Genomic DNA, 21,654 nt, shown 5'->3' on the forward strand with positions numbered 1-21,654 from the left:
AACACCTATGCGTAAAGTATGTGTACAGGACATTGAAAACATATCATCATGTTAATTTTGTGTTTACCCAGTTGTCCCCATTAAATTAGGAAAAGTCATTAAATATGAAGCAAAACAAATTATGTCAAACATTTATTTAGAGACGTTAAACATTGAATGGGGTCAAATTGACCCCAAACATAATAGGAGGGTTAACTTGATTATCTTCTTTTGCACAACCCACGGTTCACAGCGAATTGAATGCTTATTTTTTGTTTTGATAATAAAAGGATTTTTGTACACCCGAAGGATCAAGTTAACAGATTATGTAGGGCGCCAAACTGGTTTACAGCTTTAATAGCAACATACTTTACGGTTCATTGCCACACGTCACATAATAGTGCAGGTGGAATTGACTGGGTGTTTGGTGTGCGACACTGTGGAATGATTAACGTGACAGCATTGGTTGTACACTTACACACAGCCCAAAGCAGTACTTGGCGTGTACACCACACGTCTTTTATGCCATGTCTTTAAAGAATGAAAGAGCGCGTGGAGGGCACTGAGAAGTATTTTGCTGTTGCTATTCTAGTTGACCACCACCCTTACCCAGAAATCAGCCGTGGAGGAGTGTGAAGCTGGTAAATGCAGTTATATTGCCTCCTACTGGACAACATGCCACATTTACAGAGCAAACATGCAAGGCTATATATAATATGTAATCGAATATTGGGGAAAATGTACTAATAATGATTGTGGTGAGGGTATCAAACACTAATCAAGGCTGGTCACAGTGGCAGAGGTCAAATTCAGTGCTTACACATATCCTTCACATCCAGCTAAGACACTGAGTACACACTCAAACACACAAAATAACATGCTGGTCACACACTGCTTTTGCTTCCTGGCATTCAGACTCAGGTTTTTCTGGTAGAGTAGCATCACTAGCCTGTAGTAAGGGTTTCACTTCCCGGGTAAATTAACAATAAGAATGTCATGAACAGTTTATGTTGAAATAGCAGGATCTGAAACCTAAACTCAAGCTAAAGGTAAGACATGTTGAGCCACTCACTCAAAACATTCCATGATTCCATTATTTTAACTTTTAATTTGAAGGTTTTTATTCATTTTATTTTTGTTTTGATTTGATGGACCAAAATTATTTCTGTTTTAATCATTTTCCATCCATTTCGATTGGAAAATGATTAAAACAGAAATAATTTTGGTCCATCAAATCAAAACAAAAATAAAATGAATAAAAACCTTCAAATTAAAAGTTAAAATAATGGAATCATGGAATGTTTTGAGTGAGTGGCTCAACATGTCTTACCTTTAGCTTGAGTTTAGGTGATGTTTAAAGTGGGTATTTAGATTGGGGATAATTCGACACTTAACGATTCATTAATGCTAAAATCCAGTTAATTGCAGGGAGTTATTGCAACTGCATAGCACAAACACATTGAAATATGAGTGACATACAGTAAAATAGGGGATTGTGTTACCACTGCTGAGGCTTTCCTAACATTCAGAAACTGCATTACAAACCACTGGTAAATCCTGAATGACAGACACGGCTTCTTTATCCAGTCTTCAGCATGGCTTCACTGCTCAGGAAGAGTACGTCCCAAACATCAAAGAGGATTACACTCCCCTGGCTGATTCCTATAAGAGCCTCAGGCTGAGAAGCACAAAACCACAGCTTGTGTATTCACCAATACAGTACAATTGTAAAACTCGAGACATTCTGTTCAGAAGATCTTCTATGGTGTCTAAAGATGTGGCTTTAATGAATAGCATGCAAACACCATCCCTGTTTGGAAAAAGTCTTTGGAAATCTGTGAGCTGAGAACTGCAATCTCATTTGTAGTACTGGTGACGTACGCAGTGGCCTGCGTTAATGAGCCCTGCATGAGTGCCACCTAGTGGCCTAACATGAGTCAACACTTCCAGCATGAGGTGCTGGTCATGGGACGGCTAAAGCAAAGCCATTACACAAGTCTCTGATCCAAACGGCTTTATTCTGATGTCCAGCAATGTACAGTGAATGTGTGAATGCAAGGAGACCTGAAAAACAAATAAACATCTTTCACCCTGCATTCAGTTCCAGTTTCTAGGCTTGGGTTGTAGGCACAGATTGCAGTCTTTACTGGGGAAAGCTGAAGGCCTGAAGACAATGGCAGTGACCGCACAGACACACACACACAAGCCGAAGTAGAGCATGTTGTGGGTAATGATAATGATATCACTACATGTCACTTCTTGCTTCTATTCATATCATGCGTAAGCACCTGACACCCAAGCAACCAAAAAACAAAACAAAATAAACCATCTTTTGAAGACAGTTTTTATGAAACATATTCAGTGACCTACTTATTTCTTTTCACATCATCAGGACGCCCGCATTGATGTCTGAGAGGGAAGCTTGCTCTGAGGCAACAGGCAAGCATGCCACTCTGAAATGCCCATCTGGACTGACGACGGGCTGCAGCCCCGTCAAATTATCATAATTTTGTCCAGTACCATCATAACTATTTATATATAGCCAATAATCATTGTTTGAAATTACAATGTAATTTGCATTCAACTCCAGAAGTCCTAAACCATCACAGCAGCTGTGCTAGCAGCAAACATGGCTTCACAGTACATGATTACAGCAAATCGACAGACTTCCATCTTTCAGCCTGGAAGGACAATTTTACTCAATCAATTTTGCATTTCCGTTAGAGGAGGGGAAGCATCCATGGCCATACCAGAGATTAAACAGTGACAGAGGAACAGACAATAGTTCACTACTAACAAAGGAGGATCAGGGAGATCTGCATAATACTGTTTTGACCTAGTGGTAATGGATGAACCCCCAGCAGTGCACAGATACGGCAAATGTATTCTGTTAGTGTTTTAAGGGGTTACTGGTGCCGTCAAAATCTTCACCAAAGCAATGAGGGTAAATTAACACTCTGAGCCAATCCCTTGCTTACTCTGGAACATTTCATGAACAGCACAGAATGAGGGAGCTATGTCTGTGTGTGTGGGGGGAACAAAAAAAACACTCTTACAGATAAAAGAAAAAGAGGTTGACAGGAAAAGACAGTACTGAGAGGAGCAGAGACAGACCCCTCACTAGTAGCTAGCAGTGTGACGAAATGAGTCGTTCAGCATGGACCTCTCCCTTCGGAGGATCTAGTATCCTTTCTCCTCCTACTGTGGCTCCAGTCAGCAGCAATCATAATCATCATCATCTTCTTCTTCTTCTTCTTCCCTTGAGTTGAGTTGAGATGTGAGGCTCCCATATAATGTTCATGCGCAATACGGAAAACAAACAAACAAACAAACAAACAAAAAAGAACACAAACTCCTGCAAGTGTGCATTAAGTTGTTCAGATTCCCCTCGGAACCGGGTTGCACCCTGACAACACCGTTTGCCTCTACCCAGGACCGACCCGCTTAGTGTTTTCATTGCATGTGAGCGAGCAAACAGAACTAAGGAGAAACAAAAAGAGAATAAACCACAGGTGACCACAGCTGGCTTGAGACCTGTAGACTCCCACACACCCCTTACACCTTCCCACACACCCCTTTTATGCCCCCCACCCCCCACCCCACTTTCTGAATTGTGTGCGTTAGGGTGCCATGACCGCTCTCCATCCTAGTACTGGCCACTTCGCCTCCTGGTGGTCATCTTCAGCCCCCACACATGCTCCCTTTCAGTCTGCCTTCTGCAGCTTCTCTTTGTTCTTCTGGATCTTCTGGTGGACTACTTTGAGCGTCGTGAGAAAGTTCCCCAGGAACAGGACAAGAAACGTCAGCCCCAGCATGAACACCTGCAGACACAGACACACAGACACACACACTGAGTATGAGTGGCTGTGAGAGTGCCATGGGAAATGTCAAGCTGTCTGTTCGGTGCACAAATCAAATCCAATCAGATCGTCCACCCATACCTGCCACTCCTTGCAGTCCTCATGGTGCGCCAGCTTAAACAGGGTAATTGCGTTGTACAACTGCCAGAACTAATGAACAGATGAAGAGAGAAAAGATCCGCCTCAGAGTTATTTCTCTGCGGCCATTATGAGTAGGAACCCCCCCCCCACACACACTCCACAGCTCAGTAAACAGTTCATGAAGACGTAAATCTAACTGAGATCCTCCCACACACCCTGTACCGATCTTCCCCGTCGCGGAGGTTGGTTGCTTGACTGGAGTTTATTGGTGGAATGTCCTGATGTTAGAGAGTCTCTGCTGATTTTGTTCTCTGTGTTCATGTGAACTCCTCAGCCTAATTCTGCTCTGGGCTCTCAGCCTCCAATAAAGACATAGAGAGCATCCGGCCTCCCTGCAGCTACCGGATCAAGAGGAGGCACCCCACTGACACTAAACATGTAAGAGCAGCTCCTGCTTCAAGCAGCGACCCCACTGACTCTGAAGCACTAGCTGATCTTACATGTTAAAACCACTACCCTGATGTCTCTAGTCATGTAAGAACGGCTCCTGCTTCAAACCACTACCCTGATGTCTCTAGTCATGTAAGAACGGCTCCTGCTTCAAACGGCCTCACTCTTCCTAAGGCTACTGAAGGCCCAGTGTGATTGTCAGACTCTTCCTAAGGCTACTGAAGGCCCAGTGTGATTGTCAGACTCTTCCTAAGGCTACTGAAGGCCCAGTGTGAGTGCTGAACTTGAGAGAAGAGTCTGCTGTGAGGGCCCCCCATGTCTGCCGGTAGCAGCAAAGACTCACATGGCCAAAGAAGAGGACAGGGAGCAGGAAGGTGAGTCCTCTCCACATCCACGACTGGAAGCCCTCTGGGGAGACGAGAAAAAAAAAAAAAAAAAAAACAATAACACAAACAATAACACAACTAAAATAAACAAACTAAAAAAACTGTGTTGTTTACCAGCTATAATGCCGTGGAAGAGGCTAAAACTAACTGAGTTGTCAATGGCATCTATTTTTCAGGGAAAACCTGACAACCTCTCACCTAGTACACAATAGAGTATTTATTTACATTCAATTTTTTATTTATAGACATTGTAATATCCTATGTACTACACACATTTAGACTCTGTGCGTTTGTGTGTAAACCGGGCACATCGGTAGTCATTTGCCAGTCAATGCAGATGTGTGTGTGAGTGGATAAGCATCCGTCTTCCATGGCATTCCACAATACTGTGAGGATTAAGGGAGTAATGGCCGTGCACAATGTGTGGGTGAACCAAGTCAGTTTTCCCATTCATGCCTCTGAGGCCCTTAACTCTGCAGGTCTCCCCTGCTTGCCTCTGGGACCCCTGACTCTGGGGCCCTGGCAAGAGGGTTAGGAGGAGGGTGCATGTCAACTGACAAAACATGACACACACACACGCAGAAAACAGACACAGCCAAACCCAAAGGCTCTCTTCTCTCATCTTACCCACTGTCAGGTCCAGCTGGTTCCTCTCCCCCAAAGCACGCAGCCTGTACAGACAGCCACTCTGGTAATAGTACTGAAGGAACTGTAAAAAACCTGAAGCACAAACAACAATCAATTACTACGTGACTTATTGTTGAAACGATTACCTATACCTATGATAAAGTCACTCGAAGTCTGGTAAATGGACAGACTTTCTGTGGAAACCAGACCGAATTACTATGGTAACTGGACAGACTTACTCTGATAGATGGAGAAAGCCAGGAACTGACTTCTGAACATCTGATACATTGATCCCTCTGGCCTGGAAAACAGATGCAGTCAGTTAGTTAGTTAGTTAGTTAGTTAGTTAACTCACTCTGAGTGATGATCTCTCATCTACCCAGGTGTCAAGCACTGCCAGGGAAACACTGTTGTGTGTAAATGATCACGCATGACAGACATTAACTGGCAAAAAAACATGGCATGTGTGACTGCTCTATGAACACACAGCTCTTACAGACACTGGAAACACTGTTGTGCATAAATGACTACTTTCTGAACAGACTAACTGACAGTAACAGTGTGACCACAGGAAGACACTGCAGTGGGCAGACGACTACTCTGTGACTGGACTGCCTGAGAGTAAAGGAGTGCTAAGGCGGAGGGGTGAAAACATGGCTCCTTACCAGGTCAACATGACCCCGGAGAGGAAGGTAGACACATAATGATGTAAAACCCACCATCCTTTAATTCTGAAAAACATACAAACCACACATAAGCTTTCATACCGATATGACACAAGAAAAGCACACTAGTACAGCACATTATAAACTTTAAACATCTTCATTGAAAGAGTTAAAACTACAGAAACTGGTCCAACATTGTACCAACTGGTACATTGATCAGTGGTGGTAATTTCATATAGATGTGAGTAAATGCCGTAACAAAGAACAGACGTCAGACATACAGTATATCAAAGCCAATAACACATAGCTGGAGTATTGGTTACTCAACAGCGCACACACATATGAGCAGCAGTGTCTGAGAAGAGCTGAACTCACCGTGACCCATTACTGATCAGAACACTCTCTCTTATCGTCAGTGTGCAATAATACCAAACAAGTAAAAAATTGAAGATTTCATCTGTGACACTTGGGGGAAAAAAAGAAAATCATGTTTTATGAATGTGTAATTGCAAACAGTCTGCATGATCAACTTTTTGGTATAAACAAACTCTGTGGATAAAGATAACAGTAATTATCACAATTTTAAATATCGCTCTAGCTGATAACGTCCGCACCGCACACTACAACGACATGAAAAATGATATCGTTGGGCATTACTTTAAAAGTGACTGTGTGAACGATAGAAACACTGACAACCCATCAGAATCCATCGAATGTTAATCACATTAATGGCAAAACATTGAAGACATAACCAAAATGAGAGGCTTTTCCCCATCATTGGTCAGTGTGGACACTCTTATTGTAATAATTACAATTGTTATTATCCTTGGCAGTTTGGATGACCCTCAAATAATAAAAAAATCAAACTGCTCACCGATAGTTGAAAAAGAAGAGACAGGCCATGGCACCAAACATCAGAATAATTGTCAGGTAAAGTTTGAACTTCTCATATTCATCTTTATAAGCAAACCTATCCAAGGGAAGCAGGGAATGAAAAAACATCCGCACTTAAGACATGAACTCAAAGAGAATATGAAAGTGTCAAATATGAAATAACTCATGACATTACTTGGCCTGATTGCTGAGAAGGGTTACATTCACATTTCCCAGGACCAAATTTAAGTACAGCCTGAGGGGTCAGAGAAACACAGGCATTGTATGTCAGCAGCAACAACAACAACAAAAACAGCTTTAAATAGATAACACACCTTGTTTTCATGAATACATTTTACATGGATAAACTTACCCATTCTTCTTTGGCAAATACGCTTCCATATCAAAGAAGACATTCTGTTTCTCTTTGATTTGCGTTTGAATATCTGTAATCTGTTCAGACTGTTTCTCATCAGATGTCAAAGCGCATCTGTCAATCACATAAATAATATCATCAGGACAGCGCACCAACACCAGTTCATCCCTAAGTTAATATATGGTTAAACATTCAGAAACATGTCTGTCAAACAAATCTGGAGCAAGACTGTAAATTATTTCTCAGTGCTTTTCCCCAGCTGAGCCCATGGTGGTGGTTCTGCTAGACTCTATAGCTCAGCTGGGGAAAAGCACTGAGAAATAATTTACAGTCTTGCTCCAGGTTTGTTAGACAGACATGCTAGACCCAGTAGTCCCAGCATGAGCTCACATACTTCTTTAGAGTGTGCCTGAGGTCCTTAAGGCCTTTCCTCTGTTTGCTAATGGCACTGCTGCATATTGCCTGGAGACTGGTCAGCTCTTCCAGCTTCTGTCGGTACACCTTGTGAGTTTCCTGAAAAAAAAGAGAAGGATGAAGCCATCACAGATTGGTCAGTATATTCTGCAGACATAGGTACAGGTGTTTATATCCTGCAACAACATACACCATCTGACATAGGAGCAGACACATAGACATCAAAGCAGCAGTAAGGAGCTAACTACCTGAAAGACATGCAAAAACCTTGCAGACAGCACCATCAGCTCAACTGGCACTGATAAAAGCTTGCTTACATGCTAATTAATGGTGATATAGCTGGCAAAGATATATTCTGAAAGCTTTTCTTTCATTTTCTCAGGATGTTCCAGCCTGGAAAGCAGAACTACATTGTTCATATGGGAATGACGCATGTTTATCTGTCTTTACATGGCATTTTTCCAACAGAATAAATGTGAAGATGATATCAAAGTATCATGTAGTATTATCTAGTTACTAGTTAGATACTAGGTGCCTATAAAAACATGTTTCATAGAGTGGCAAATTGTTGCGTGGTGTTGCTTCAAGGTCTCACCTAATAGGCATCTAAACAATATTTTAGATTAACTGACTTGATCAAAAAGCAGTCTAGCAAGACATAGTTTGGAGCAAAGAGCAACTCTTTTTTGCGACCTCTTATTCCCTCTGACAAGATCAGACCTGCTCACCTGACTACACAAGCCAACGAGGCGGTGACAGACCTTAACCCTTCATTGACAAGCTAAACTAGAGTACCTGGCTACAGCCCACTTCGCAAAGCTGTCTACCTTATTTGGGTCCATATACCTATATAAAGGAAATATATATTATTACGTCGCTAAACCATCACAGTTATAACATACTTACTATTAACCAAGGCTAAATAGCCAAATGCTTTATAACAAACTAGCTACATCAGATACTGCTACCTAGCTAACTGGGCTAACAGCTATTGCTAGTTCCCCATCCAGTTGTCAAATAGGTGAGTGTCTGAACAAAATGGGATACAATTGAATTTCAAACAACTGCACCTTGTTACTATCAAGCTGTATGGGTACTTTTATGGAAAATATTGGCGAACACCCGTTTGTCCATCAGGAATGTTTGTTGGGTACAGGGTAACTAGTAAGTCACTAGCCAACCAGTCGTAGGCTGTCCCCCAACAATAGGAATATGATAACCTTGTAGCTAGCTAGCTAGCAAACTGCAACAGCACTGAAGCTACCCATGTTACTCCAAACGTATCGGAAGACCTGGCCCTCTTGCGCTCAACAAAAAGACGTAAGTTATACATAACCACATCCTCACCTGTAATTGCTGATATTCTTTGTCGATTTCTTCCCAGTCAGTTTGACACCTCTCCAGTGACATCGTCCCCCGTTTCCCCTCGCTCTCCTTGCCTCTCACACCACCCGAGGACCACAGCTGTGACTGGCTGTCCTAACGCTGCCCAATAGCGCATGCGTGTTGACCAGCTACAATTTCTCAACCCAATTCTGAGCCATTACAATCAGCAACTGTGTCCAATGCGAGGACAGTGTTACATAAGTGTTTCACCTCTGTGAACTGTGTCTGGTACTGTTACATTATGTACTCTTGCAATGGACGCAAGGAAAGATAGAGTTGTAATGATTCCAGCATAGATAATAAAGGTAAAATAATGCCAAATTATAATGAACTTTCTTTCTTAATAATATAAGAAAAATATAGGACTGACAGAGCTTTCATATGAAAGACACACAAAGTATATGCACTATGTGCTCTTCACATGCGAATTTAACATAGTAAAAATGTATTACGTTTCTGAAAAAACAAAACAAACTAAAAAAACAGCAGAGTAAAATGCAGGCTACTTTAGTTAAGTAAGTTCTTCACCTTTACCTCGTCAGGTGAGCAGTTAGGAGTGGCAACACATGTTTTCATCAAGCACTACAAGTCAGCAACCTGCCTAGGATCGCTAGCTAGTGATACATCTTTTGTTAAAGTAAGCAGCGAAGCATTTTACCCCTACAAGAATCCATTTATTTATAATCGTACATCCTTGATATAGATAGTTTTGTGTATTTTCGTGAATTTTATATTTCTCAGGCATTATCGATCGTTTTACTAAAATAGGTTGGACATTGCTGGGGACTATGACCGAAATAACCATTAACCAACTCCAGTGCTAGTGTGTTGCTAGGTTACCAGGGGACGCGTGCTGTAGCTAATTACAGGCTAGAAATATGACATCTTTTTTGGCATTGACCTAAATTAGTGCGCAAATTTGTATCTCGATTGCCTTGTTCAATTCCACAGTGAACTGAGCTATTAGGAGTCGTTCACTGAACTAACACTAGTCGACCATTTTAGCCTATAGAAGGTAATGTTTTCTATTTATTTGCTGTATGGTTAAGTGCTAGCTAGCTTGCTGAATAGCTAACAAGCTAAACTGGCACATATGAATGTTGTTATCTTAGCCAATTAACAAATTGTCGAAAACGCCATCTACTGTAATTTTGCCGACTCAGAGTCTTTATTCTTTAAAGGAATGCCTCATAAGAAGATTCCGAAAACAACGGTGCCCCCTGCAAAAGTGTGGGAACAGAAGGCACAGAAGTGTGGATTGCTGCATAGTGTCTATTCAGTCAACGGAGACAAGTACACTGGAGAGTGGCTTGAAAACAAAAAGCATGGTAACTTTTGAACTGTCTACTATTGCCCATATCTATAAATGTTTGTTATTTGCTCCCCATTAACGCAGACACTATCATAGTATTGTTTTATGCACATAAGGTAAAGGAACCCAAGTTTGGAAAAAATCTGGAGTAATCTATGACGGTGATTGGAAATATGGCAAACGGGATGGATACGGGACATTCAGTCGGCTAAATCCTGCAACGAATGACTACATACGACTATACTGTGGTGAATGGAAAAATGATAAGAAAGATGTAAGTGCGAACAACTCCAAATTTGGTAATGTTTTGTATGTTTGCCTTTGAAGAGCTTCTATCAAAACTACACTCAATCTTGCCAATGTCGTCCAGGGCTTTGGGACCCAGTTCTACAGAGAGACTTCCTGGTATGAAGGAGAGTGGCGTGATGGACTAAGAAGTGGATGGGGCAGAATGTACTATGACAATGGAGATGTGTACGAGGGTGAATGGCTGAAAGATAAACACCATGGACAGGGCATGCTCCGACTTGGTATGGCCTTCAATTCACCAACAGACAACTAACTTCATATGTTCTTTCTATTACATCTGTGCACTGTATCAGTAACAGTGATGGTCCTGTGTCATCCATGTTCAAGCCAACGAGAACAGGTACGAAGGCTGCTGGAGACAAGGGAAGAAGCAGGGACCTGGAAGATTCTTTTTCTTGAACAAGGGTCAGTTGTATGAGGGCTGCTGGGAGGATGGGTTGGCTAAATATGGGACAGTGTCAGATTTCGGGAGAGAAGAAGCATCAAACCCAACAATGTACCCAATCCCCCAGGTGAGGACATAAGCAGCTTCATAAAATGTTATTCTGCAACGTTCTGCATCTACTCATGCTGACAAACTGTATGTTTGGGAAGCAATGCCACTAATATTATTTTTCTCCGTAAAGGTTCGCCTGTTGGACATGAATTCAGTTATAATGGCAAAAAGTTCTTTAATAGAAGACGACTCAATGGGATCCTGAAAATCATCATCAAATCCTGCCTTTACCCCACCATATGGTTGTGTATGGATTTTTCTGACAACTTGGAGAAAACACCATCAACTGCATAAATATGGTTTCTTCAACAACATAACATGTATGCATGTTGCATTAATGTTTTCACTCTACTTAACTAGACATTTACTACATTTTATATTAGGCAAGAGATCTGAAGCATTATGTAGTGTTAAGTAAAAAACCATAATAAGGTACCGATCATTACTAAAATTCCAATTTATCAAAATCAGTTTGAAAACATACAACAGTTCAATATGTGATGGGACATTTAACAAAATCACTTCATACAATTGTCAGTTCTTGGTCATTCAAAAAACTTTCAACATTTACATATTTAGCTGAACAATATAAATAACTACATGAGAAGTAATCAAACATTTTCACAAAAACAAAATTAACTATATGCCTGCTGCTGAAAAAGTGCTTGTAGCATTAAATCTTTAAATTAAGACCTTCAAAAAACTAAATTCAGAACCACTATGATCAACACATATTTGCCACAATTAAGTCGCCGTCAGCATGGTCTTAATACTACCCAACATAACCTCAAAGCTTTGAGTTGAAATGTGTGTAGAGTAAATAAGAATGTATAAAATACCTTTAAAAACATCAGTCATGCATGAACATTGCATCAAATGTCTGGCTTTTCCTGGCAATACGTATGTAGTACTCATATGAAGCAGCTACAAAAACCTGTAGGAAATTCTGAAATAATAACATAATTCAGTCAACTTGTCTCTCCCACTATAAATCATTAAAGTGAGAATTACACAACTTGTGCAAAAAAAATAAAACATAAAAATGTAAAGTACATGCATAAACATGCATGTGTCAATGTCAGCAACAGCAGTCACAACAGTAGTAACAATAACTTAAGACTTGTACACCAAATGTAAGTCGATCATGTTTAAATGGTCCGTTTGATTGTCCCCAGCCTTGGGTGAAACTGCTTTATGAATACATATTCTTCATGTAATTTTAATTTAAGGGTGGCAGCATGATGTTATAATATGCCCGTATGTTTTCACATGCTGGGTTGTGGACCACCAACTTCAGCTGCCAGTCACATTACCTCACACTAATAGCCTGGGTTTTAGAAATGAATACAAGTGAAGGCTTGTGCTTGTTAGCCAATTGTTTCCTCATAGTAAGAATTTAACTCTCCAACTAACACATGCTCTTTTACACCATGTTACTGGTCTGTACTGAGTAAAGCAGCTATACACCCCCCTCCCCCTATGCGGGCAAGATGAGTACTGGCAACAGTATGCCCTTGCAAACAGTGAATGATCGGAATGGTATATGTCCCCAGTGGCTCTCTTCCTGCTCAAGGGTAGTGAGAGGTGGGTGACTGGAGAGCAGAGATGTCTCCTCTGTGGTCCAGCTCGTTCTGGAGACGCGTCAGGTCCTCCAGCTCCTCCAGCTCTTGGAACTGCCGGTCGGTCTTGTGGCTGACCAGCGACCGGTAGAAGTGGATGGCGAAGACGATGAAGATCACGCCGAACGGTACCATGATGGATGTGGAGGTGATGGCGGCAGCCACACCAGCACTGATGGTGCTGTTCCGGTACTCTGTCGTGCCCTTGCCCTTCGGTTTGACGGGCAGGAACTTGACCCAGCAGAGCAAGACGACCTCGGCCAGGAAGAGAAGCGTGCCGATGACGGTGGAGAAGGCCCAGGCCAGCTCTATGTGGCGGTGCATCCGCTCATGAGGAGACTCATCCACCGAGTTCAGGTTGTGTACGTTGCTGACGGCCTCAATGTTGGGCAGAATGCAGGTGCTGACCATCAAGGCAAACAGGTGAACAGCTACCAGAACAGTGGTGCAGGCACTGAATGCGATCAGCAGGCCAGGATGGTAGTCATAGGAGTTGTCAAGCTGGACTTCCACCATTGCCACCTGGATGGCACAAATACTGGTTACTACCAACACACTCCCTCCCAAACTCACGCCTCACTACCCAACCAGGAGCATGCGGATTTAAGAAACGCAGTAGCTATACGGACTGGGTGCTAAACTGGAGAGACACCTTCCGCATGATTCAGCTGATGGAACGCCACAGCGTTGTAACCGTGACTAGACACGAGCTGCTACCACAGCGATCACAGCTAATGCTTTTCACCGAACAAAGTCCAAAGACAAACGAGAATGGTTAAAGGAGTTTATGGTCTACTACTCTGTGGCCAGTTCTGTTGTTACACATATACGTCGAATTATGCATGTTAGTTAACAGCCCTGTGTTGGCAACTGCGCTGGTTATCGCGCCACTCTTGGGTCTCCAGATAAGCTTCGAATGAATGTCAAGAGTTAATATCAGAAACTATCACGAAGTCACTGACGACTTTAGCTCATTATTCTTTTAGTGCAGTCATTTTCGTTTCCTGAACGCGTACTATGCAAGACTGACAGGGTTCGGAGACCAACGGCTTGTGTAGAATGAATACTATCGTTACCACGTGCAGTAAAGTTGACAAAGCAAATTGCCTGATGAAGTTGAAAAATAAAATTACATTTTATAAACATTGCCATGAAGATTCCTCAGACACGTAGCATATAGTCATTGACCAAGGGACTTTGGTCTTGAATCACTCACCATAGCGAACCCTGACAGAAGGGCTGAGGTTCTACTCGATGCCTTGAGTTTAGCTCTACTCAAGTACAGCTTCCTCCAAGACAATGCCTGCAGTGAGTGCTCGTTCCGTTCGTTCATTGTGAGTGAAGAGATAAGTTACAAAATTTTAAATATTCTATAACCTTAGGTATAGGCTATAGGTTTTGCAAATAATACGTAAGTTTTAACATTCATGAGGTTTGCATCCCTGACAATACATGGTCATTTTACGATACGGATAGCGCTTCCCTCACCATCGCTGGCACCCAGGGTGAATAAACATACTCGAAACTGACTGAAAAACCTGCACCTTAAATTACCCAACATTCCATGCGAAAGTGAAAAACACTTCCGCAGTCAATTCTCCCACCTAGTGGCTGCATCTAGAGCCTACACCACTCGCATTCATTTATGTAACGCGAATGTACCATTACAGAGTGAATACAACTGCCCATTATAAATCATGCACGATAGACACACTTAAAGTCATCATAGAACGTAAGCATAAGCTGAAGTTTCCCACGATTTTTTAAAGATTTCTGTGTCTTACCATTTTTCTGACAAGGGCTGAATTCACGTGTCGAGTCAATCTACAACAGCAAACTTGTTCATGAAATGTTATAGCCTAATGGACATAATAATTTTACCACCTAAAAAAGACTGAACCATTTGTGTCATAAAAGGAATAAAACAGCTGCATCACTTAGTTGCCTAGATATGTCAGTATGCTGTGTGTACCATGTAATATGTAACGTTTAAATTATATGTCATAAGCGTCACTTTAAGAGTAAAGCGTCTTTAGCCCATCTGTGATCAACCATCACACAAGCATCAGCGCGTGCGTGCAGGACGCTGCAGACTCGTGACACAAGGAGAGGGAAAAACAAGACAATATATCGGTTTAAAAAAAACGTTTACTCGGGGAAATGTCCCCAGCGTGACATTTCATACCGCTGATGGCGCGAAGTGCGACTGGTTTTGGGGTTGAATTTGTGAATAAACATGACGCACTACGTTAAACAACAATGTTTTGATTCTGGGCCGTGACGTCATCTGCCAGTACACGAAAATGGTTCCCCTTAGTTTTGATTCGGAAAGCAAACTGCTGGCAACTTTAAATGTGGCATTTTGACCAAGTGAAGGTCTGAACGCAACGGGCCGAGACATGGAAGCGTGCGCAGACAGAGGACGCAAACTGGTGTGTAGCTTCGCCCTTTTATTGATAGCATTTGAACAACACATTGTGTAGGGTAAATCTGTATTGTTGGTACCAGATTCCTTTATAACATACTGTGCACCATTTGTTTGTTGTTCGAGGACTTCACTCCTCGCGCTATTTGTTTGGGAATGTTATGCTTTGCACTGTAGTGCCAACGATAGCCTACACGGCGATGATGTTTACCAGCTTAATGCTACTGGCAGTATTGGTCTAATCTGACCTGCCCTAGCTGCAATATTGTGATATGACCTTCATCTTTAACTGTAATACGCTGATGATTGGTAAAATATCGACGTCGTTTTTGACAGTAGCCTAATTAAGGATATGACAGTATTTCTCTGTGATGAAAATGAGCATGTGAAATCACATTTGTCAAAGAACTGCACCTGCAAAATTGGACAGCTGGTGCAAGCTGATAATATAGTATGGTAATTAATTCAGCCCCCCTGCGCTGTGTTCAAACACAAAAAGTCGCAGAACTGTGAGGTAAACTGTTTAATTTAAACAACCTCACCATCACTTTTGTCCGTCCACAGCGCTCCATCTGCCGGAGAATGTATGACGAGAATGAGGATTTCTCCGATGTGGAGGAAATTGCGAATGTCAGAGGTTTCAGCTTGGAAGAAAAACTTGAGAGCAAGTCGTACAATTCCAACTTTGTACAACGCATGGATGGAAAAGGTAGCCTGTACATGCTCTGTGATTTGGATCCTAGGGTTTGGTTTGGGTCCTAGTCTTGAGCAAAATCATGTTTTCAAGTGTGATGTCGGTAGACCAAATCCCTGTTTGATTCCAAATTGAATGGAATGTGTAACGTTCTTAAGAGTAGCCTACAAATTCACAAAAACAGCATTCAGTTAAATTGCTTTGTCAGCTCTTATTCTGTTTTAAAAACAATTTGCATGGTGTTTTGTAGATTTTACCTATGAATATGTTCAACGAGAAGCACTCAGAACACCCTTAATTTTTGAAGTCAAAGATGGACTAGGCATCAGGTAAGAAAGTAGGCCTACCTGCCACACATACAGTGTCAAATGCAATAATGGAACATTGCTTGTATCTGAATATTGTCTCTATCAAATTACTTTACCCCCTCTATACAGAATGCCTGATCCAGACTTTACTGTCAGTGAAATTAAAGCTTTGGTCGGTAAGTTTACATTTCTTCGTTGTTCGCCACCATGCTTTCCTTTGTTGAATAACCACACATCTCTTTAGGATCTATTGGTGAATCTTAACAGGATGCATACATGCTTAGACACATGGGTCTGAATGATTTTAAAGAGGTCTGGGTTGTCTCTATAAGAGGTGCAGTTAAATTAACTTCCATGTTTGTTCCATTAATGGAAGGGTGAGAACATCTCAGACAGCAGCTAAACTCTCAACAGATATGGGCCTTTGACATAGATATGCTCTGTAATCATCTGTTTACAGAGCCTGTGAGGGTACATGTAAGTGCTAAGACAGATTTCAATAGAACCACACTAAGATCTGTAATACTACAGTGAAGTTGACATGCTCTGTAACGGTTTTCTACCGGCCTACATATTATGAGTGGATGAACACCAGTATGACTCTGCTAGTGAACGGAGCATAGGTCATGGGGTCAAGATGTCTACTGCAAACCACAGCACTGACAGAAGGCATGTTGGTCCAGACCATGTGGAATGCAGTTGTGTGACCTGCGACCATGACGGAGATATGCGGGCCCAAATGTATCACACACACACACACACACACACACACACACACACACACACACACACACACACACACACACACACACACACACACACACACACACGCGCGCACACACAGAAGATGGTTTGTCATCAGTAATAAAATGTTTAAATAGTGAACATTTTCATCCAGATGATTAGATTAGGAGAGGAATTGATGATGGCCTCATATGTGATGTGGGTGGACTGAGAGGAAGCAGTGATGAGAACAGAGGGGCAGTCTGGTTATCATTAGTAACACATACATGAAAGCAGCTGTGATGCCATAAATCGTCTGTAGGTGTGGGGAATTTTATCTGTTGCCCACCTCATTTCAGAAGAGGAAAAAATGCTTTCTGAATGCAATCACTCAGATTTATGAGCCTGTAAAATTCCTTTTCTGTTAGCGTTTAATTTTTATCATGGTGTGAACCATGGCTTTCGTGCATGATCTATTGTTGTTTGTTATTTGTTATTGTCTGAAGAAAAATGCGCTCACTTATCCTCCCACACACAGACAACAGGAAAGTTTCACAGGAAGTGTGTCACATGTCGCCCTCTCATTTCCTGCGGGGACTCTGATTAGTTTCTGTAGCCCACACTGTCATGTTCCCCTGCACTAAAAGCTACCCATGGCCAGTAATGGTGCACCCTGTCTCTAAATTGAGATTTAGATATTAGTAATGATGTCAGATAAAAGTTTTTATCTCAAGTGGAAACCCCAGGTTATTTTACAGGTTTGCTGGAGCTGGAATGAATTGACTGATATCTAGGCAGAGATGCCTGTTGTAGGATGAGAACGTGTACTCTGTTTCCTGGTGCTGGATCATGATGATCAGTGATGTCTGTGCCTCCACTTGGGGCTCCATCTAATTCAGAAATCTAAAAAGATCCATACAATGAGATATTAAAAAAACAAAAAAACAATAAACAATAAGTTAAATTCTTCCAAGTTATATTTTGTGTTTTGAAGTGTTTCTCAGACTGTACAGTTAAAATCAGAGTACACTTGGTTGCTTGGCTTGTGAGGCTGTCTGCTGGGCAAACTGAGACCCTCTGCTTCAAGGTTTTGATTCAGCTCTGGCTGCTCTGAGTGTAGGCTAAGCACTGGTGATGTGAGCACGTTACTTGGGCTGGGGCTTGGATATTGTCATGCTGCCCTCTGGTGTTGTGTACTAGAAGTTTTCTTATGTGTTTACTGAGCAGCTACTGTGTATCTGTCTCAATGTGTGTGTGTGTGTGTGTGTGTGTGTGTGTGTGTGTTCACCTGTAGGCAGTCGGCGTGCTCTGGATGTGATGGACGTGAGCACTCAGAAGGGGACCGAGATGAGCATGGCTCAGTTTGTGCGCTACTATGAGATGCCAGAGGAGGAGCGAGACAAACTCTTCAACGTCATTAGCCTGGAGTTCAGCCACACCAAGCTGGAGAACCTTATCAAACGACCCACAGTGGTGAGGAGGAGGAGGAGAGATGGGAGGAGAGATGAGGAAGGGGAGATGAAAGAGGGGAAAAAGAGAGAGGAAGGGAGGGGGAGGGTGAGCGAGGGAGGAAGAGATGAGAGAAGAAGTGGGGAGAGTACGTTTAGAGGAGTAACTTTCTGTAAGAGTGAAGGGGTGGGGATGGTGATTACCCTAGAGGAGAGGAGAACAGAAAAGAGAGAGGAGTTCAGTGGTGTGGAAATGAGTGGGGATGTGATAGGGAGGTGCAGCCAGAGGAGTAAAGATGGGTAGACATGGGGGTGGGGTGGAGGGAGAAGAGCACAGGGTCTGAGTTCTAAGAAGGAATACAGAATTTACATTAAAGTGTAGTATGGTAAATCTATGACACGCACACACCATGTCCGTGACGTGTGTTTGTGTGTTTGTTTGTGTGTGTGTGTGTGTGTGTGTGTGTGTGTGTGTGTGTGTGTGTGTGTGTGTGTGTGTGTGTGTGCCTTAGGTTGATCTCGTGGACTGGGTAGATAGCATGTGGCCTCCTCACCTGAAGAAACAGCAGATGGAGTCTACGAACATCATCACTGAGATGAAATACCCCAAAGTCCAGAAGTAAGAGCTCCTCAGTACACGTTGGGAAGGGTGGGGGTGGCAGTGGAGGGTGTCAACTGTTTGACTGGTGGCTGAGACCTATCTGAATCCTACTCCTTATGAGATTTCTGATACATTGTTAATGAGCATGTAACACACAGCTACGCTAATGCTAAACTTTGCAAAGGATCCTTGCCTTTCCAGGCTGCATACATAGATTTTGTGTGCACGACCTATTTATTACATTTGATATGGTTTGATGTTGTGGATGATGCATGCACTTCCAACAGAAAAATATGGAGTGTATTTAGCATACAGGTATATACATATCACACACACACGCACACACACGCGCACACACACATACACACACATACACACACACACACTCACACACACACACACACACACACACACACACACACACACACACACACACACCCACACCCACACACACACACAGCTCCCGAATGACAGCTTCAGGAGGTTGCCAGGCACCCAGATAAGCGGGCGATGAAAGACTGCAGCATGAGACTCATGGAATAAGCTCAGTCAATCAAATGACAGCGAGATAAATCATCTCAGGCAGTCAGAGCCAATCAAACAGCCAATCAAAAGGATTTCCGTTTCTCCACGTCTCCCTTCCCCGGCCCTGATTGCAGCTCAACATAGAGAGGTGGTAGTGAGAAAGCAAAGTGTAGTCAGTGAAGTTTTCTGTGGTCAGTCAGCTGGTCGGTAGCATGGGACGAGGGGGGCTAGTGGCTGGACGCTTCCTCCTGCTGTTGTGGGTGAGTGGGTACAGAGGGACATCACTGTGTCATGTCTGGTGTGAATATGGATGCCCGTTAGGTCTGTGATGAGTGTTTTTAGTGGGTATGGTCCTGTATGTTTGTATGGAGGGAGAGGGTGTGTATTTAGGCCTCCGTGTCTGATTTGACGTGAACAGTAGTGAAGTGAGAGGTGACTTATCTGGCTTACAGGTAGATGGAATCATGTCACCTCGGCCTTCCTGAGACTCTTCTCAAGTGCGTGAGTGTGCGTGTGTGTTTGTGTGTGTGCACTTGCGCATGTATGTCTCATTAGTTGTTATCAATAATCGGTTCATAACCATGAGCATAGCATACCTGAAACTTGAGAGTCACTGAAGGACTCAGCAGCAGCAGCACCAGCGTGTCCAAGCAGCCTAGTGCAGTTCCTGCAACAAGTGGTGATGTTCTCTCAGTGGAGGTTTGCCGAGTGTGTTAGCATTAGCACCGTGAGTCTGCATTATTTATCAGAGGTGATGTATCATAATTCTAAGTGATGTTCAATGAATCTGTATGGTTTGAATTTCATAGGTGATATTCAACGAGTCTGTGGATGTGGGTGTGTGTCGATCTGTTTGCTAACACGAGTGTGCTTATTGAAAAGGGAGATGTGTGTGTGTGCTTTTGGCAGTAGTATTTAGGCATCTTCAGCTGTCCCATGACTCTCCTTTAAGAGCTCTGTAAATGCCTCTGTGTGCATCTCCTCCTAAAAGCATGCGGGTCATGTTTTTATATCCAGTAACAAAGTGATGGCAGTCATTACTTATTCATTGATCGCTGTTTTCCTGATTGCAGCCGTTATTGAAACAGCGTGGGTGTCCAGTTTCAGTGACTTTTCTTTGTCCTCCTCACTGTGGTCTGGCACTGGTGCAGCAGGCGGAGCTCAGTGGGTTTCCAAAGTGTCCCAAGTCCGCTCTGCAAGTCAAAACACGACCTTCTTTACGTCTAGTCTAAAAATGTGATTTCATCAGATTTCTTTGCAAACCAGGGCAAATCTTTGCAAATGATTTCCATGATGATAATCTGAGCACATTTGGACATCCTGTTCTGAGGTGTCTTGAGAAATTGCCCGGTAGTGGTTAGTGCTTTACAGTGTCAGTTAAACTTGGAATAATGAATTTAGCAGATGCTACTATCTAGAGAAACAGTACATGATAAGCATTTCACCATCATAAGCCCGTGATAATAATTCTAAACTGATGCCCAATAACAGAGCTGACTGCTGATGTTGAAGGGCTCTCTGTGTTTGCTGATGTCCTTGCCTGAGCTGTGATGCCTCTTGTGTTGCAGGTACTGCTTAATGAGTGTGAAGGGCTGTTTCACCGACTTCCACATCGACTTCGGAGGGACGTCAGTGTGGTACCACGTCTTCAAAGGAGGCAAGGTGAGGCCTGCAACATGTCATGACATGATGCTACACAGTACTGGTCAGAATGTACTGCAGATCGTGTGTGTGTGTGTTTTAGTTATATGACATACTGTATGAAGTATTACCTTAGCATAGGGAAGAATACGGTGACCTTATGGTGGAAGATGCATCAGATACAGTTCTTCACACTGTCCAAATTCAGTCAGATTTAGTATATGCTTAAATAATTGATAAAGGTACAGCACATATCAGCCCCCCTACCCTCTACATAGTGAACAGGCTGTGTGTGTGTGCGCGCGTGCAAGTGTGAGACTGTATCAAATAATGCTCACTCAAAAAGGTAAATTGGGAGCTAACAAGGAGAAGAAAAGCAAAGCTGAGACCAACATGCCAATCAAATGGCGCTAATATTATATGGCTGCCATATCTGACCCCTGTGGAAACTACCAC

At 42.6% G+C, this 21,654-nt stretch overlaps 4 protein-coding genes across 6 annotated transcripts in view; 2 read left to right on the top strand and 2 right to left on the bottom strand.

Moving 5' to 3' along the window:
• Positions 1-1,978: 1,978 nt before the first annotated feature.
• tmem120b (transmembrane protein 120B) lies at positions 1,979-9,254 on the bottom strand. The gene is made up of 12 exons (XM_012842087.3): positions 9,059-9,254; positions 7,692-7,810; positions 7,295-7,411; positions 7,118-7,177; positions 6,923-7,018; positions 6,424-6,513; positions 6,049-6,114; positions 5,623-5,684; positions 5,384-5,476; positions 4,714-4,778; positions 3,921-3,989; positions 1,979-3,800 (listed from the first exon to the last, which is right to left on the bottom strand). Exons 1-12 carry the CDS (start codon positions 9,119-9,121, stop codon positions 3,684-3,686), a joined length of 1,017 nt encoding a protein of 338 aa, XP_012697541.1. The 5' UTR covers positions 9,122-9,254; the 3' UTR covers positions 1,979-3,683.
• On the top strand, positions 8,896-11,477 carry morn3 (MORN repeat containing 3). 2 transcript variants are annotated; one of them, XM_031578304.2, is made up of 6 exons: positions 8,896-9,031; positions 10,279-10,425; positions 10,526-10,683; positions 10,780-10,939; positions 11,046-11,230; positions 11,345-11,477. In XM_031578304.2, the coding sequence occupies exons 2-6, from the start codon at positions 10,281-10,283 to the stop codon at positions 11,417-11,419; spliced, it is 723 nt and encodes a 240-aa protein (XP_031434164.1). In that variant the 5' UTR covers positions 8,896-9,031; positions 10,279-10,280; the 3' UTR covers positions 11,420-11,477. The 2 variants fall into 2 exon arrangements, with proteins under 2 accessions (XP_031434164.1, XP_012691546.2); XM_012836092.3 differs by lacking the exon at positions 8,896-9,031 and adding an exon at positions 9,756-10,112.
• Positions 11,373-14,358, bottom strand: orai1b (ORAI calcium release-activated calcium modulator 1b). Its single transcript, XM_012816979.3, has 2 exons — positions 14,050-14,358; positions 11,373-13,355 (listed from the first exon to the last, which is right to left on the bottom strand). Exons 1-2 carry the CDS (start codon positions 14,164-14,166, stop codon positions 12,783-12,785), a joined length of 690 nt encoding a protein of 229 aa, XP_012672433.1. The 5' UTR covers positions 14,167-14,358; the 3' UTR covers positions 11,373-12,782.
• Positions 14,359-14,892: 534 nt separating this feature from the next.
• LOC105907592 (lysine-specific demethylase 2B) overlaps positions 14,893-21,654 on the top strand; it is a 29,038-nt gene continuing 22,276 nt past the window's right edge. For both annotated transcript variants that reach the window (XM_031578301.2, XM_031578302.2), the window contains exons 1-7: positions 14,893-15,265; positions 15,823-15,967; positions 16,203-16,281; positions 16,390-16,436; positions 18,278-18,456; positions 18,944-19,050; positions 21,126-21,219. In XM_031578301.2, the coding sequence (XP_031434161.1) occupies positions 15,233-15,265; positions 15,823-15,967; positions 16,203-16,281; positions 16,390-16,436; positions 18,278-18,456; positions 18,944-19,050; positions 21,126-21,219 (684 nt within the window). In that variant the 5' untranslated portion in view covers positions 14,893-15,232. The remainder of the gene's footprint in view (positions 15,266-15,822; positions 15,968-16,202; positions 16,282-16,389; positions 16,437-18,277; positions 18,457-18,943; positions 19,051-21,125; positions 21,220-21,654) is intronic.

Source organism: Clupea harengus, chromosome 12 (genome assembly GCF_900700415.2).
Source record: "Clupea harengus chromosome 12, Ch_v2.0.2, whole genome shotgun sequence".
Classification (NCBI taxonomy): domain Eukaryota; kingdom Metazoa; phylum Chordata; class Actinopteri; order Clupeiformes; family Clupeidae; genus Clupea; species Clupea harengus.